General features: G+C 52.2%; 2 protein-coding genes across 4 annotated transcripts; one reads left to right on the top strand and one right to left on the bottom strand.

Moving 5' to 3' along the window:
- Positions 1–1,999: 1,999 nt before the first annotated feature.
- On the top strand, positions 2,000–4,859 carry CLPS (colipase). 3 transcript variants are annotated; one of them, XM_014734209.3, is made up of 4 exons: positions 2,000–2,018; positions 2,817–2,935; positions 4,019–4,141; positions 4,583–4,859. In XM_014734209.3, exons 2-4 carry the CDS (start codon positions 2,852–2,854, stop codon positions 4,712–4,714), a joined length of 339 nt encoding a protein of 112 aa, XP_014589695.2. In that variant the 5' UTR covers positions 2,000–2,018; positions 2,817–2,851; the 3' UTR covers positions 4,715–4,859.
- A 4,056-nt stretch (positions 4,860–8,915) lies between these two features.
- CLPSL1 (colipase like 1) lies at positions 8,916–15,231 on the bottom strand. Its single transcript, XM_023624819.2, has 3 exons — positions 15,072–15,231; positions 9,974–10,096; positions 8,916–9,208 (listed from the first exon to the last, which is right to left on the bottom strand). The coding sequence occupies exons 1-3, from the start codon at positions 15,165–15,167 to the stop codon at positions 9,065–9,067; spliced, it is 363 nt and encodes a 120-aa protein (XP_023480587.2). The 5' UTR covers positions 15,168–15,231; the 3' UTR covers positions 8,916–9,064.
- Positions 15,232–16,991: the final 1,760 nt, after the last annotated feature.

Here is a 16,991-nt window from a genome sequence, read left to right as displayed (position 1 = left end):
GGGAGTTCAGGCCCCACAGGGGCAGGAACGCGGCCAACCATAGAAAGGGTGTGTGTGTGTGTGTAACCAGGACCTGGAAATCCATGAGGAAGTTAGGGCATGGCTGCGGCGGCTTCTTCCTGAATGACCAATGATCTTCCTCCCGTCTGCAGACCAGCTCTCTCCATTTCTTTGTCAGCACGTCAGAATATGCCCTCGTGGGCTTCCCTAGTTCCATATCTCAGGTCAGCTTGCAGGTGAGCTGTAGGGCACAAGTCTACACCCCAGGAGAGGGGCTGGGGTCAGATGTCCACCCCTTGTCCGGTCCGTTGTGGTGGGGAGCAAAGATGGGCTCATTCACTAACATGACTGTCAGAGGCCTGCCCTTGCAGCTCTGGGGCAGATCTTGGAGAAGCCAGACTGGGAGACACCCAAGAGGAGTTTGCCACATTTCTAGGTCTACCGCCACTGTGCCACTCACCAGGAGGCATGACACCACCCCCAGCCCCTCCATCCCAGCTGCTGGGACTGGACCAGGGAGAATTTTGCTCCTTTCATTTCTTTTTAAATTGAGGTGCAGTATCTACATTACACACAGTACAATACTCAAGTCCTAAGCGCACTGCTAGACAGATTTTCACATGTGCGTTACAGACACCCCAGATCAAGATTTAAGACAATTCCATCCCTCCAGAAGTCTCCCTCCTGCCCCTCCCAGGAGTAAACCCTGCAGACTTTTATCACCATAGGTTGCTTTTGCCTTTTCTCGAAGAACTTCGTGTAAATGGAATCACACAGTCTGTATTCTTTTGTAGATGGCTTTTCTCACTCAACATCATGTCTGTGAGATTAACCCCATGATTGCAGCTGAGAACCAGAACTCGGTTCCTTCTTAAAGGGGAAAAAACCCAAAGCAAAACACTCTTTAGATTGGGGAAAGGGTGCTTAAACCTTAAGAAGTTTCGGTACAAAAAGTACTTAAGTTTTGCTTACATTTGGGAAGCACAAACACTGTCAAAGTTCCCTTTGGCACACTCTGCATCTGTAATGGAAAAAACTCCGTTCTCTCTGCTCTGGGAAGTTGGCCACAACCAGCTGGACGGAGATTGGACTGACGCATCTTTCACAGCTCCATTCACAGAAATGGCTCCTCCAGTTCCTTCCCCAGCCTCCTAGTCTTGACTTGGTTGAAGGGAACCGTAATTACCCTCCCTGAGGCTCAGCTTACAGTTTTTTGGCTGGGAGGCCAGAATGAGCTCATGGGGAAAAGTGGCTTTAAACACTGAGTTCCATAAAAATAAGAGAGGAGGGTGTTCCTTTAGTCAATGGTATTCCCGTGTCTCTGGAATTGGGTGGGTTTCTCTCACTTTGAGGGTCTCCTGGCTGGTTCCTCCAGCTGCTCCCCTATCTTCCACCCTCCAGTGGCGTAAGGTGGAGGAGAGGGGGTGGTATAAACGGGGCTAACCGCCTACTTCCATGGGGTTCCACATACATCGTCTTATTCAATCCTGACCTTACGAAGAAGGAACCATCCTCCTCCTTGGGGAGATGAGGAAACTGAGGCTCAGGGAGCATACACATTTCAGTTACTGTCCCAGATCATGTAGCCAGTTAGCGCTGAGTTTTGAAGCCCTGTGTGTCTAGACACAAGCTGTGCTCGAGGCACCCCGCCCTGGGGCCTCCACACAGGAGCCGTCTTCCACCTGCCAGGGTGGGGAAGGGGGTCCTTGGCTGCAGTGACCAGTCCGTCAGGGACAGCTGCTCTGGTCCCACACCTGAGCACACTCAGGCAGCTGCGCCCTTCCCAGCCTCCAGCTCCTGGGTCATCTGAGGCTCACAAGACCTCCTCATTCTCAGCCAGAAGGAACAACTGCTCACGCTCGCACATGGCCTTGGGCAGGGGGCAGAGTGAATGGACGCCTTAAATTAAGGCGTAAGTCTTTAATGCTGGGGTTGCCGATACTGAGGGAAGGGGAAAGGAGACGGGAGAGACTCATCTGAGAAGGACCTCCTTGGGGCCCCTGGAATCACTCCCGGAGGTAGTCCCCTTCGTGCAAGGGCGGGTGGGAGGGACGCCCAGTGAGAACACACAACCCCCAGCGAGGTCACAGAGCCGGTCAGCCCAGGGACCAGGGCCTGCCCTAAAACCCCCAAGGCGGCCTGGCAAGGCTGAGGAGTCGGGAGGCTGGGAGCCCTCCTCTCTGAGCCGGACACTGCCAGATACCTGGGTTTGGGTGGAGCCAAAGGCAGGGCCTGGACTGGGGTGAGGCAAGAGAGGTGCCTAGGATGCAAAATCTAAGGAGGTGCTCATGTAGGTGCCCCTCTTGCCTCACCCTAGTCCCAGCCCTGCCAAGGAGCCCAGGGCTCTAGAGGTGACCAACAGCAGCTAACACTGACATCCTGCTCACATGTGCCAAGCCCTGTTCCAAGCTATATATATATATCTCTCTTAATATATATAATAAGTATATAACATATACTCATTCACTTAACCCTCAACTCTTGAAATTGTCCTCAGTTGACTGATAAGGAGGCTGAGACTCAGAACAGACAGCTTGCCCAGCTAATAACTGGCACAGGTGAAAGCGTTCCAGAGTCCAACTCCCAACCACGATAGCCTATCACCCCACCCCCACCCACGCAGAAGTGCCAGGTGCTGCCCAGTTACCTTATCAGGACTCCCCTCTCCCCCTACCCCCGCCACCAGCAGACCGGCCACAGCTGGGCCTCTGCTCACAGAAGTCCCTGGGGAATGGGGACGGTGGGTCACATGTGGACAGGGCCCCTTTTGTAGCCCCACCCACCCCAGCTGGCTCTGTCTTATGCCACCTGACCAGCCAGCTGCTACTTACACCAGCTGTGCCCATTCATCATGGAGAAAGTCCTTGCCCTTCTGCTCGTCGCCCTTGCAGTGGCCTATGCAGTTCCTGACCCCCGGGGAGTCATTATCAACTTGGTAAGAGGGTCTTCAGGGGAGGAGTTATCGAATCCCCCGGGGGGATGTTTTAAGCCTGGCTCTTGGGGGCTGGCTGGTGAGGCATCTCTTCCTTTACTGCCCACGTCCTGGCCTGCGCCTCTTCCCCAGGGGCCCAGAAGAGACTGATCAGCGTGGAGCATGCGCAGAGCAGCGGGTCAACCTGGCTGAGGGAACTTGATAAAAATCTAGAGCCCTAAAAACTGTGGCTCCAAGGGTCCAGTAGTTTAAAAAGCGTCCTCAGGGATTCTGCCTTCTGACCTAGCGTGGCAGGCTTACTGTGTGCCAGACACAGTCCTGAATGCCCCAGGAATAGTTCCTTATTTAGTCCTCACAATAACCACGTGAGGCAGGTACCATCACTGTCAACCCCGTTTTCAGATGGAAAGCTGACCGAGAGAAAGGTTAAGCAACCTGCCTGAGGTCGCACAGCTAGAAAGTGTTGCGCAGGGACTAGAGCCCAGGCCGGCAGGCTCCAGAGCCGGGCTCTCACCACTGCCCCACCCTGCCTCTCCCCCAAGGGCAGAACGGGGAAAGCCCTTCAGGGCCATGCACCCAGACAAGGGTTCTTAACTCAGGGGCGTGCGTGGGCTCGGAGGGTCCAGGACCCCCCGGCGATTATATGTAAAAGTCTGTTGGGGGAGGGGGGAGTTTTCCAGGGAGCTGTCCTCAACCTTCACAGGCTCCTCAAAGCACTGGGGGACCCAGAGGGGTTTGGAGACCCTCTTTGGGGGCTACACGTGCACCTTCCAGATGGGAACACTGAGGCATAGTATGGGACAGTGACTTGCCCAGGGTCACCCAGGGAGTTGGCAGTATAGCCAGTACTAGAACCCGGGCACCCTGCTCCCAGCCTAGGTCTGCTTCTCTGCCACCACCCTGCTCGCCTCTCACTGGGAGGGGGTGAGGGGTGGGCAGAGAGGTCACCAGACCCACGGGGTGGATTCCTTCACACACGCCCTGACCAGGGGAGGCACTGTCAGGGTAGTGGGTAGTGGGGTGGGGGTCTGGGTGGAGATGGGACCACGGGGAGGGGCTCCTGGGCTGACTGACTGCCCCTGGCAGGAGGCGGGCGAGATCTGCCTGAACAGCGCCCAGTGCAAGAGCGAATGCTGCCACCAGGAAAGCAGCCTGAGCCTGGCCCGCTGTGCAGCCAAAGCCAGCGAGAACAGCGAGTGCTCTGCCTGGGTGGGTACCCAAGGAGTTGGTGTGATGCTGCTGGTGGTGGGGGGAGAGGGATGGCTCAGGGGAGGAGTGCCCTCAAGGCTCGGGCATGGGGGGAGGAGGGTCAGCCTGGACATTGGATGTTGAGGAGATACGGAGGGAGGTCACCAGGCTTCAAAGCTCTTTCCCATCCCATCACCTCTCCTGACCCTCACAATGACCGGCGAGATGGGTGGGGCAGCGATTTGTTATCCCCATTTCACGATGGCTAAACAGAGGCTCCCCAGAGTCATCAAATGAGTAAGAGCAAGCGAGCCACGGAAACCAGAGCTGGGTCCTCCAGGCCCACAGCGACCCCTGGGGAGGCAGTCGGGAGAAACGCTGTCTGAAAAGACAACGGGGCTGCTGGGTCTCCGGGTCAGGCAGGGGTAAGCGTCTGACTCCACTGGCTCCGTGCCTCTGCAGACACTCTACGGGGTTTACTACAAGTGTCCCTGTGAGCGGGGCCTGACCTGCCAGGTGGACAAGACCCTCGTGGGCTCCATCATGAACACCAACTTTGGCATCTGCTTCGATGCTGCACGCTCCGAGGAGTGAAAGCACCCATCCAGCCTTGCACCCAGGCCAGCACGCCGAGGGACGCTCCTCTGCCACCACTTCTCCCTGGCTGGCCGTCCTCAGGACCAGCATCTCCATCTCCTCATTGGGTTCTTGGCAATTAAAGCCCCTCCTGCAAACCTTCCCCAGGCTCCTGGATGTTCTTGTTGAGTCGGCGTCTTCCTTGATGTTCCATCAAGTCTTTGCTCCATCAGGGCGGGCGTCAGACAGGTCAGAGAAGGGAGAGGTCTGGGGCAGGATGAGGCTGGACAGGCTGGACACCAGGTTGTGAAGCAGGCCCAGACAGGTCTGGGGAGCAACCAGACCTCCCTGGGATGCCCTCCTTGCCCCTCGAGTTCTCAAACGGACAGACAGGCTTGCACGCACGTGCACACACACACACAATCTCTGGTGGGGAGCCATAGCCGCCCATATTCTTTGTTCTGCCTCAAATTTACCAGTCCCCTGTCCTGGGCTCTCACCTCTTTTCTGGGTCCAACTCTCAGATGTGACAGTTAGCTGACGCAAGCCGTGTTCAAGGGTCAGAACACTAACAATTGCTGTGGGCTTACTCTGTGCTAGAAAATCCTCACAATGATTCCAGAGGGGGGGGAGGGGGGTGGAATTTATTGTCCCCACTTCATAGATAAAAGAAACTAAGGTCCAGAGAGGTTAACTTGCCCAGTGTCACATAATTAGAAAAAGTTGGCACTAAATCCATCTTACTCCGCCCCCTACCCTTTCAACGACTCCCTGTTCTTTCCCAATTTGTCATACTAAGACAAATGGGTAGAATTGTAGAGAATTTAGATGGGCTTAATATAAAAATTTTATGCCCCCTGGAACCATGACACCTGGTCCCCATCACTGAGATGCACAAGTGGAGGTTCACTGACCCCTCAGTGCGGGGAGGAGATTCACATGAAGAATGGGAGAGAGTGAATGGAATGAAACCGAGATGCTCTCCCAGCCCCGGGGATCCTGTCATTCCAGGATCAATGAATCCTCAGAGTAAGCATTAGGTGTAAGAGTTAGGACTGGATTCAGCTGTAAGTAATCAAAAACCCAAGTAACTGCGGCTTAAACAAATAGGGGCGTGTGTTTCTCATGAATCGAGAAGCCTAGAGACAGGAAGTGCTGGCACGAGCTTGGGTGCTGGCAGACCTGCAGTTCTCTTGACTTTCTCCTCTTGGTTGGCAAATGCCTGCACAGCACTCCTAACACCACATCCTCTCGGCATACTCTAAGTCAGGAAGCATGGAGTAGAGGGTGAGCAGGGCAGGGGTGAGAGGCAGTGTTCCTCCCAGCAGAACCTCTTATCTTGCCCTAAGCCTCCATGCTGACTTTTCCATGTCTCCACGGCTACAACTAGGTCACCTGACCGCCTCTAGCTGCAAGGCAGGCTGGGAAAGGGAGTTGGGCAAAGGGAATGAGATGGCTGCGACTGGCTCTGACTCATTATGACTCCTCTCCCGGGGCTGGGCACATTACTGCCCAAACAACATTGGGGTTCAGTTAGCAAGGAAGGGGGGCAATGGCTGCCACACCTGAGTTAGCGCTCCACAAGAGGGGCTTTCAATAACTGAATCCAGTAGGGGTCTCAGGCCCTGAGGCAGCTGTGGGTCCAATTCCTTGGGGCCCAGATTCAGCCCTGGGGAGATCTGTATTCCTTCACTTCACACATCTACTGAACGCCACAGTGCCCAGCACTCTTACAGACTGTGGGGGACGTGAGGAAAATGTCCCTAGTCTCCAGGACTGAGCAGGGAGTTGGACTGTGTGGAAGCAAGTGGCCAAGACCTCAACCCTCTGGTCCCCTGTATTAAATCCTTTCTATTTGAAATACCTGGAGTGGTTGTTTTACTACACTGAACCCAACTAGTACAAGGCTGCTGGAAAAAGGGGAGCATTTTGTTATTGTTGTTGTTCAAAAGCACTTTCCTCTCATCAAGCCTGGAGCCCATCCAAATTCCTACTGCTGGACCCTGTGGACCTGCACTGTCTAACACGATAGCTATTCACCAGCCACACGTGACTTTTGAGGACCTGGCACGTGGCTCACCCGAACTGAGAGAAGTGTAAAATTCAAACTGGATTTTTGAAGACCTGTTACCAAAAAAAGAATGTGAAAATCTCAATTTTTACATGTTGAAATGATAACATTTTTGGTTGGGATACAAATAAAATATATCATCCAAATTGATTCTACCTGTTCCTTTTTACTTTTTTTTTTTAATATGGCTATTAGAAAATTTAAAATTAATATGTAGTTCACATTTCTTTCCATTGGACAGTGCTGCTGTACCTGCTCGATTTCTGCTGCTTTTCAGCACCAGAGAATTGACCCTTTTCAGCACAGCAGAGGCATAGTGTCGCACATCAGAGTACTTTCTCCTCACAAATCTCTCTAGATTCTGGCAGCAGTGGCTTCTACCAATGACCGCTTTTCCCACAGGGGCAGCTGAATACCCACGGCTTGGGAAGGGGTCCAGAATACGCCACTGTGGCATCCAAATTATTTTGAGCTGCAGGCATTTGAGAATAGGCTTTTTTTCTGAACTCCCTTATCCCCCTAAAAGCAGAGCCTCCCAAAAGAGCTGGTCATCTTAAATCCCCTTTCTGGGAGTTTCTTGCAAACATGAAAGATTGACTCATCACTGGGTGTAAGTCCACATGGCGCCTAAATAGACATTATCACTAAACTGTCATGTCTCCCATCTGCTCTCCAAAGGGCCCATTTACCTTTCCTAAATGTCATGTGTTTTCCCATAAGCGTCCTTCTCCCCCTCCCCTTCCCCTATTAAGATGTTATATAAGCCCCCAAATTCTAACTGCCTCTTTGAGTCACATTTTTCTGTAAACTCCCCCATGTATATATGTGAATAAAAATCTCTTCTCTTGCGACACTGTCTTTTGTCAGTTTAATTTGCAGACCCTGAAATATTGAACGAAAGAGGGTAGAGGAAAAGTTTTTCTTCCCCAACACTTGGAACCAGTTTAATCATATCAGCAACATAGCTTTTTGCCCCTCACCCCTTCTAACTTCTAATACATTGGGTCTCCTGGGAGGCTGGGCTTCCAGGGCTTCAGGCTCTCCTTCCAAGCTTGTTTTATACACTTTCTCCACATCTGGGGAGCTCATGTAACACCACGGACTGTAAGACTGTATCTGTCTGATGTCCATGTAACACTATGTATCCGTCCGATGCATTTCGTACAGGACAGCATCTTCTCCGGAGGATGAGTTCACAGTTTTGCTGTGACTTACAGGGGAATGCTCTGAGTACGACCACAGCTTATATCTCAGCTCCTGAGCTCTTGCACCATAAGCTGGACATCCTGCAGGGCACGCGTGGCTCGGATCTAGGGGCTTACTTAATCAGGGGTGTGGCTCAGTCTGGGAACTTAGGTCCAAAATCTGAAATAGTTATCTCCAAAATGTAACGGAATAGAACAGGGCCACCTTGAGGCTTCCCTCTGCTGAGAATGCACTACACACAAGCCCGCAAGCTGGCTCTGGCTCCTAAAGCCTCACAACCCACAGGACCACTTCCTAAAACTCCTCTTGACTCATCCTGTGCCCACCCTCACCCAGCACAGAAGATGCTCCAATCCTTCATTTCCTCAATCTTTCCTTGGCTCTCCTTTCTTTCTCATCCCTTCCTTCTCTTCCTGTCTTCCAGAGGAGTCCGAGTCATCACTTTCAAGCTGTGTGACCTTGAGCTAGTTGCTCAATCCCTCTGCTCCTCGCCTGTGAAATAGGGGTGGTAACAGTACCGACCCCTCTAGGATTAAATGAGATCATGTGCGTAAGGCACTAGCCTTGCCGCCAGCATCCAGGAAGTGCTCAACAAACACTGGCAATTCTTCACACACATGTTTGTTTTGTGCACTTTCAGTTCTGAAATTTAAGGTCAGGGGAAGCAAGCTGAGCTTTCAAAGGTGGATTATGGAGTGGGCTGAAGCCCGAAAGGGGTTGGGGTGGGGTGGGGAGCTCAAGTCTCCTCTGGGGGACTTTCATTCGTGCCCTTACAAGAGAAAGACTCCGAGCCCAAGAATACCCCTTCCTGCTTCCTCCCTCATCTCCTCACCTTCCCCACCCCCCGCATCCCCCACTAGCATGCCCTTGCCCTGTCCCATGCCCATCGCAGCCTGGCAGGCCCACCCAGCCCCAGGTCCATGGGCAGCAAACATTGAGAGCTCTTTATTTCAACGACGGTGCATCACCCCTCCCTCCCTGCCCCTCTCCTAGCAGGTGGCTCTGGGGCTGAGGGGCAGGCATACACAGTTCTGTGTAGGCAAGGGAGCAGGGGTCGGGGTGGGGAGGGAGGATGCAAGGAAGAGGCAGAATTAAAAGAAACTTTTCTTAGCTGGCTTCTTTGCTTCAGTTTTCCTGCAACGGCCGTAGATGATTTTAAACGATTTCACATTCTTCGGAAATACACAAGTCAGGTCCGGCAGGCAGGGACACTCGTTATAAAGGCCGAAGAACGTCTGGGAAAGGCCGGACTTTGACCCTGACCTTGGGAGCTGCTCTGCCCTCACCCCGCAGGGGCAGCCCCCACTCCCACCCCAGCCCAGCTCTGGAGCCCATCTGCTTGCACACTGCAGAGGAGCCCTCATCCAGCTGTTTAGAGTCTGTGCCTCTGGTTGCCATCTCCAGGCAGGCCCCCAGGGTTGCTCAGTGCCCTCCTAGCTCCATCCCTGTCATTAACCTGTCTGCCTGTCCTAAGTCGATGAACACGACAGAGGCCCCCATCTCTTCTCCTTAAATCCATGCATGGGCAAATCAACTCCCCTTTCCTTTACACCTAACTCAGAGGCAGCCTCAGCCCCGCTCCGGCCAGGAACACCTGGGGCCACAGCTGAACTCCTAGGGCTTGGGGGAGGTGGTCTGAGGCAGAGGTAGAACCATGGTTAGCGCCAGACCTTCTAGCTGTGCCCATTTACAGAGCTACTTTCAGGGTTCGCGGGGATGAGCCCCGGAGAGCGGGAACCCACATTAGAAAGAGAAGCATCGCCATGCCCCACGCCCCGCCTCCAGGATTCCAAGTCCCCGCGGTGAGGACCCACCTTGGGTCTGTGCACAGGCTCCCCCAGCCGACTGGGAGGGGCATTCCCAGCGGAGAATTCCCGGCTCCGGGTCCTTTCCGCCCAACCCCCCTCCCCTCCTCCCCTGGGCTCTAAGTCCCTCCGGCTGCCCGGCTCCCGGTTTTCGTGGGTCCCTCCCGGCTCAGCCGCCCCGGCGCCGCCGCTCACCTGCGTGTGACACGCGCTGCCCTCCGACCCCTTGAGGGCACAGTATGACTGGCAGTTCTCGGGCTCCCGGCGGCAGCATCCGCTCTTGCACTTCTTGCTCTGGATGCAGATCTCCCCGGTGTCCTGTGGGGAGACGGCCCCGCCCGGCTGCACCGCGGCCCGCCGCCCCCCGGGGCCGCCCCCCGCCGGCTCCTCCCCCGACCGCGCCCCACCCAGCTGGGCCCCCGGGGACGTCCGTGCGGATGCGGCGGGGGAGAGAGGGCACCGGCAGGGCCCGCTTGTGCCTAGAGGGAGCTAAACAGTTTCTAAAGGTTTGCCCTTTGTGTCCCCAAATAGGTTACTTCTGTCGCACACACAAGGTGGTCCAGACCTTCCTGTCTTTGCTCACGCGGCTCCTGCCGCTGCACAACCGTCTCTCCTGCAAACTCCTGGTCACCCTTTCAGCTGAGCTTGACTGTCATCTACGCGCCCCCCCCCCCCCCCCCCACACACACACAGACACACTCACACATCAGCGACCCCCAATGCTGGGGCTTACGACATCGCGTTATTCCCGCTACCCATCACCTCTCTGTTGGGCAATTTCAATAGTCGTTCAACAAGCGAATACTGATAACCTATTGTCTCCAGACTCCATTCCAGGCACTGTTCCAGGCACCGGGGATACAGCCGGGAAGAAACACACAGAAACGCCTGCCCTTCTGGGGCTGACAGTTCAGAGCAGCTGTCCCATAGGACTTTCAGCAACGATGAAAGTGTGCTTTTTCTGCATGGTCCAAGGCGGGAGTCACTAGCCCCAGGTAGCTATTGAGCGCTTAAAACGTGGCCAGTGTGACTGAGGAGCTGAATTTTAAATTTTGCTTAATGTTAATTTAAGTAACTTCATGTTGTCATGGAACAATGGCCCCGGGAACTCAAGGGTGCGTTCCGAGGCATTTACCTGTTTAAGAGATGCAGTCATCACCAAGCACCCTGAACCAGACCAAGCCCCACCACAAGAGCGACACCTGTGGCCTCTGCCTCATTTTTAATGCTAAAATTTCCTCTCCGGGAGGAGTTTAGGCCTCTTAGTCTCTTAACCCGCAGTGTCTGTGGAGGCGTATTTCCAACTGAGCCTGCGGCAAGAGAATACCCACCTCTCTCTTTTGAATATTCATTCCCATCTGAAATAAAAGGCCCCTGCTCCCCCTTCATTGGGGGACGCCATGACTCTGGAAATGATTCTATGTGGTCTCCTATTTGCTGCAAATAAGTTCTACTTTGTGTGACAACTACTCCTGGTCCAGATCCTGATTTTAACTCTGCCAGGAGGGAACTCACTCTGTTCGGTAACAATGTGACTAGTGACTATGCTGTGGGACAAGCGCAGCTCTAGGGGAGAAGACACAGAATAAATAAATACATGCAATAGATACGGTGTCATAGATAAAATGTTGAGCAAAAGAACCTGGATTTACAAACAAACGTACTGTGTAATTCCATTGTATGAGGTTGAAAAACAGGCAAAACTAATGTACGATGATGGAGGTCAGGAGAGCGAGCTTTGGGACCGTGGACTGGCAGCGAGCGTGAGGCAGTGTTCCCGAGTGCTGGAAATGCTCTGGCTCTGGATCTGGCGGGTGGTTAGGAGGCGTCTGCATAAGTTTAAAAGCCACCGGGGGAAGGGGCGGGAGGCAGGCGCCATGTCTGGCCACGGAGGTGGCAAGAAGCAGTCCCTGGAAACAGCCCCAGAGGCAGGCCAAGGAGACGGGCGAGGAAGACGAGGCGTTCAAGCAGAAACGGAAAGAGCAGAAGAGACGAGGAGCTAAAATCAAGGCGGGAAAGGGCCCTCCGGCCACAGAGGAATTAGGAAATCTGGGGGAAAATCAACAGTTCCTTGTGCCTGAGGCATTCCTGTTTAAACTTCTAGACTCCCTCCATAACATCTGTTGCCACCTATAGTCAGAATCAAGTGTTGCCTTGGAGCCTGTCGTACATTTAACAATAAACTTTTGTAAAAGAAAAATCCTACAGTGGCTCATTCTCTCTTCAGCTCTCACTCAGCCCTTTCTACCTCAGCTGTGAGGTCAGAGTAAACCCAGCTCAGACTCCTGCCAGGGTGTTCTCTTCAGTCTTCATTCTATCCCAAATTCTGTACCACCTGGAATTAAACCAACTCCTTTGAAAAAAAATAAAAGCCATTCATTTTAGTGTAAAATCAAGATTTGGGCATTTTACTGTATGTAATTTTTACCTAACATATATATGTTAGGTATTATTCATTAATAATTATTATGTATGTTACACATGTGTAATCACATCTATTATGTATGATTTAATGCTGTAAAGAAAATACAGCAGGAAAGCAGGACTGGATTGGCAATAGCTTCTTCCTGGCCACCTGATTCCTCTCTTGCCAGTAACTGACCCCTGTCCCCCACCCGCACCCTCTCTCTCTCCCCTCTCCTCCCCTCCTCCTCCTTTCCCCCCTCTCCCTCCCCCCATCAACTCTTTCCAGAACTGCTAGATGATCTTTATTAAAAGGTAAATCCCATCATGTCAGGCCCCCGTTTCAAAGCCTCCCAGTTGGTGGGTTTTCTAAAACAAAAAGACAACCCACCAGCTGGGAGAAAATATTTGCAAATCATATATCCAACAAAGGGTTAATTTCCAAAATATATAAAAAACTCATCCAACTCAACAACAACAAAACAAACAATCTGATCAAAAAATGGGCAGAGGATATGAACATTTTCCCAAAGAAGATATACAGATGGCCAACAGGCACATGAAAAGATGTTCAACATCACTAATTATTAGGGAAATGCAAATCAAACTACAAGGAGATATCACCTCATGCCCATCAGAATGGTTATTATTAAAAAGACAAGAAATAAGTGTTGGAGAGGATGTGGAGGAAAGGGAACCCTCATGCACTGCTGGTGGGAATGCAAGCTGGTGCAGCCACTATGGAAAACACTATGGAGATTCCTCAAAAAATTAAAAATAGGAATACATTATGATCCCACTATCCCACTGGGTATTTATCCAAAGAACTTGAAATCGACAATTCAGATATTTATGCACCCCGATATTCATTGCAGCATTATTCACAACAGCCAGGATGTGGAAGCAAACCAAGTGCTCCTCAACAGATGAATGGATAAAGAAGCTGTGGTGGGGGGCCGGCCCCGTGGCCGAGTGGTTAAGTGCATGCGCTCCACTTCGGCAGCCCAGGGTTTCACCAATTTGGATCCTGGGCGCGGACATGGCACCACTCATCAGGCTATGTTGAGGCAGTGTCCCACATGCCACAACTAGAAGAACCCACAACTAAAATATACAACTATGTACTGAAGGGGTTTGGGGAGAAAAAGAAAAAAAAAAAAAAAAAAGAAGATGCAGTGTATATATACAATGGAATACTACTCAGCCATAAAAAAAGACAAAATCATGCTATTTGCAACAACATGACAACATGGATGGATCTCGAGGGTGTTAGGCTAAGCAAAATAAGTCAGACAGAGAAAGACAAACACCATATGGTTTCACTCATATGTGGAAGATAAACAAACGCACAGATAAGGAGAACAGATTGGTGGTTGTCAGAGGGGAAGGGGATGGGGGGAGGGTGAAAGGGGTAAAGGGGCACATGTGAGGTGATGGATAAAAACCAGACTATTGGTGGTGAATACAGTGCAGTCTATATAGAAACTGTATATAATAATGTACACCTGAAATGTATGCAGTGTTATAAACCAATGTGACCTCAATAAAATAATTTTTTTAAAAAGGCTCCAAGGACCTCCTAGAACACTTAAATATGGAAAGTCTTTGTGGGACCTGCAGGGCTTACTCCTGGGTGGTCTGTCTATCACTAGATCTCTTGCAGCCTCCCCACCCTCACCACACACACACACACACACACACACACACACACACACACACAAACACGCACCCACACGGGTGCACAGCCTGCAGCCACCACTGGGGTTCTGAATGCAGCAAGGTCGCCTGGCCCCGGGGCGTTTGTACTTGCTGGTCCCTCTGCCTAGAACACCCTGCCCTGTGAGCTCTGCCTGGCCGCCTCCCTGTCCTGCCCCAGGCTGAGGCCCTCCCGGATACCCGACTAGAACGGTCCCCATCACCCGGTTTTCATATGTTCACAACACTTAGGACTCTGAAATTATCTTCCTCATTTATCTTATTTTTTTCTGACTTTCTGTCCCCCGCTGCTAGAACCGCAGGTCCAGGGGGGCAGAGACCTTTCACCATCTTGTTCGCTGCTGCATTTCTTAGCCCCGAGGACTGAAGTCTTCACACATAGTAGGCGCCGAATGCAGAACTGAATAAATGAAGATATGGCAATACTCTGTCCTTCCAGCTCAGACCTCATCTCCTAGTCATTCCACTCTCCCTCGCTCCTCTCTGTTATTCCTTGAATATGCCAGGCCAGGCCCCACCTCTAGACCTTTGCCCTGGCTGTTCCCTCCACCTGGTATGCTCTTTCCCCAGAGGTCTGGCAGCCCGGCTCCCTTTGGGAAAGACCTCACTCCCTTAGGTCTCTGCCTACATTTCACTTTGTCAGTAAGGTCTTGCCTAAGCACCCTGTTTAAAACTGCCTCCTCTTCTCACACCACCTCTCCTGAAGCCCCTTCCTCGTTTTCTTTGTCCCCAGGTGTTTATCACCTGGGATATATTAATATTTCACTTATTTGCCTCCTGCAGTAGAACGTCAGCCCTACAAGGGCAAGGATTTCTATATCTTGCTCACAGCCCTATCCCCAGCACCTGGAAACAAATAAAGCACATATAGTAGTTACTCAATAAAATTTGCTGCATGAATAAATGTCTTGTCTCCCTCACTAGAGCATGGGGTGGGGACAAGTGCTGTGTCATGTCCATCTCTGTGTGGCAGCACCTGGCACCGCCGCGGCACAGCTCCCAAGACTAGGATGGGTTTTCTCTTTCCCCCCCAGACACCTTTCCTCCAACTCTCCATGTTGCCCCCGCTTCTGGCTTTCACCCACATGAGCCTCTGTGCCCACCCACCCTCCGCAAACAGCACAGGTCCTAGGATGGTGGCAGAAGACGTGACTGTACCGTCTAGGTTCCTTACCACATTTGCGATTTCTCCCTGGAAAAATGAGCCCCCGGTGAGGAGGAAGGAAAAAGAGAGGAGGAGGAGGAGGACCAGGAGCAGCAGCCACCGCATTGTGGCCCGGAGGTGGTGGCGTTCTTCTAAGGTCCAGCTACATACCCCGCCTCTGCCGTGTGACCACCATGTGACCCAGGCCTGGAGGTAGGCAATGAGGTGTGAATGCCCAGTCCTAGGCTTGACCCGAGAGGCCGGTGTGCCGGCTCCCAGACCACACGGACATCAGGGCTGACTCAGGAATCTTTTCTTTCTTAAGTGAGGTGCCTAAGGCCCAGAGAAGTTGTCAAACTTCCCCAAAGTCACAGAGCCATCAAGTAACAGAAGATTAGACTCTAGTTTTCATCTTCCCACTCCCGTCCCACAGAGGCCTTCAATTCGAATTCTGATAACTCCCTCTCTTGAGAAAATCCAGTGGGCCTGGATGCATTTCTGCAGGCCTTTGGGGCAAGCACAAGAATGACCAGCCCAGGACACACAAACCACGAAGGCGTGCGGCGGCGGTGGATAAGAACAAAGGGAGTGAGTCTTGGACGTGGGAATGGTGGTAACGCAGAGGGAAGAGCAGCAAGTGACGTTTATATATAAGCTAGTCAGAAGGGGCTGGGTAAAGCAGTGGAAACAACTACCCAGGAGTCTCAGAGCCTTGACACGACAAAAGTGGATTTCTGGCAAAGGGGACTCTCCAAGGCGGCCGTCCTCCGTGCACGGGCTCAGTGATCCAGGCCCCCTGCCATCCCGTAGGTCCTCATTGCACCACTTGGCCACGGCAAGGAAAGAGAACTGGAGGACTCCCGGGATGTCTGACTCCCAGGTTTTCTGGGTGCCTCGCGGAGGGTGAAATGAATGCTCACCCAAAATTGTTTTGGATGTTGGGACTGGTGATGCCACCTATACCACGATGATATGAAAAGCTTTATTATTCGATAATGGAACTTGCTGCGGACAGAAGGGCAGGTGCAAGGAGGTGTGAAGTGGCAAGGAGGAAGGGGCGTGTGGCTCTGCCTTTTACTGTGGCGAGGAGATGGGGCCAGGCGAGTGTTCTGCGCGGGCTGGGGTTTGTGTGGTTTGCACTTCTCACCAGCGCCCAGGGAGGGAGCAGCTGCTCTTCTTGCTGTCTTGCCTGGAAGGGGAGTGGGGGCCTGTAAGCTGTCATCGGAGTCTTCCTTTCTGCTACCTCACACTTGCACTCCTCTGCTTTGGCCCCGAAGTTACGCCTGTCACTTTGCTGGCTAGAAATAGCCACTCAGCCCAAGCTACCTGCAGGAATGCAGTCCTTCTGGTGCCCAGGAAGAAGAAAATGAAATGGACTTGGTGAATTCATAGCATTGTCTCTGCCTTGTTTGACCAAAAAAGGAAGGAAACCTAAAGGGGTAGAGACTTCACCTTAGAAATAAGGCTTCTGGGGCCGGGCTCTGTGGCCAAGTGGTTAAAGTTCCCCGTGCTCCACTTCAGCAGCCCGGGTTCGCAGGTTTGAATCCCCGGCACGGACCCACTCTGCTCATGAGCCACACTGTGGAGGTGTCCCACATACAAAAGAATAGAGGAAGACTAGCACAGATGTTAGCTCAGGGCTAATCTTCCTCAAGCAAAAGAAAAGGAAGATTGGCAATGGATGTTACCTCGGTGCAAATCTTCCTCAGCAAAAAAAAAAAAAAAAAAAATCCTTGGTGAAGCAGTAGAAATTAATTAAAAAAAAAGAAAGAAAGAAGTCAGTCTTCTGAGAGAGGGGCTGGGAGCCCTGTTTGGGCAGAGATAGGGCTGATCAGGATAGGAGGAGAAAGATTTGGTTAATTTAAGGTGGCCTGAAGCCTTTGCCTTCTCAGCATCAAGATTATTCCTTTAAAACCTCCAAATGAGGAACATAGAACATTTGAACGTCCA

The sequence above is a fragment of the Equus caballus genome, chromosome 20 (assembly GCF_041296265.1).
Source record: "Equus caballus isolate H_3958 breed thoroughbred chromosome 20, TB-T2T, whole genome shotgun sequence".
In the NCBI taxonomy this organism is placed as follows: domain Eukaryota; kingdom Metazoa; phylum Chordata; class Mammalia; order Perissodactyla; family Equidae; genus Equus; species Equus caballus.
The sequence above is the reverse complement of the archived record's forward strand: the minus strand, read 5'-3'. Positions and strand labels throughout refer to the sequence as shown.

What these genes read in the sequence shown, in the direction of transcription:
- CLPSL1 (XM_023624819.2), bottom strand. Translation starts at nt 15,167, where the DNA reads ATGCGGTGGCTGCTGCTCCTGGTCCTCCTCCTCCTCCTCTCTTTTTCC. An exon ending in AGGGAGAAATCGCAAATGTG is followed by an intron (nt 10,097 to 15,071) that starts GTAAGGAACCTA and finishes GTCTCCCCACAG; the next exon opens with GACACCGGGGAGATCTGCAT. An exon ending in GCAGCGCGTGTCACACGCAG is followed by an intron (nt 9,209 to 9,973) that starts GTGAGCGGCGGC and finishes GGCCTTTCCCAG; the next exon opens with ACGTTCTTCGGCCTTTATAA.
- CLPS (XM_014734209.3), top strand. Translation starts at nt 2,852, where the DNA reads ATGGAGAAAGTCCTTGCCCTTCTGCTCGTCGCCCTTGCAGTGGCCTAT. An exon ending in GGGGAGTCATTATCAACTTG is followed by an intron (nt 2,936 to 4,018) that starts GTAAGAGGGTCT and finishes TGCCCCTGGCAG; the next exon opens with GAGGCGGGCGAGATCTGCCT. An exon ending in ACAGCGAGTGCTCTGCCTGG is followed by an intron (nt 4,142 to 4,582) that starts GTGGGTACCCAA and finishes GTGCCTCTGCAG; the next exon opens with ACACTCTACGGGGTTTACTA.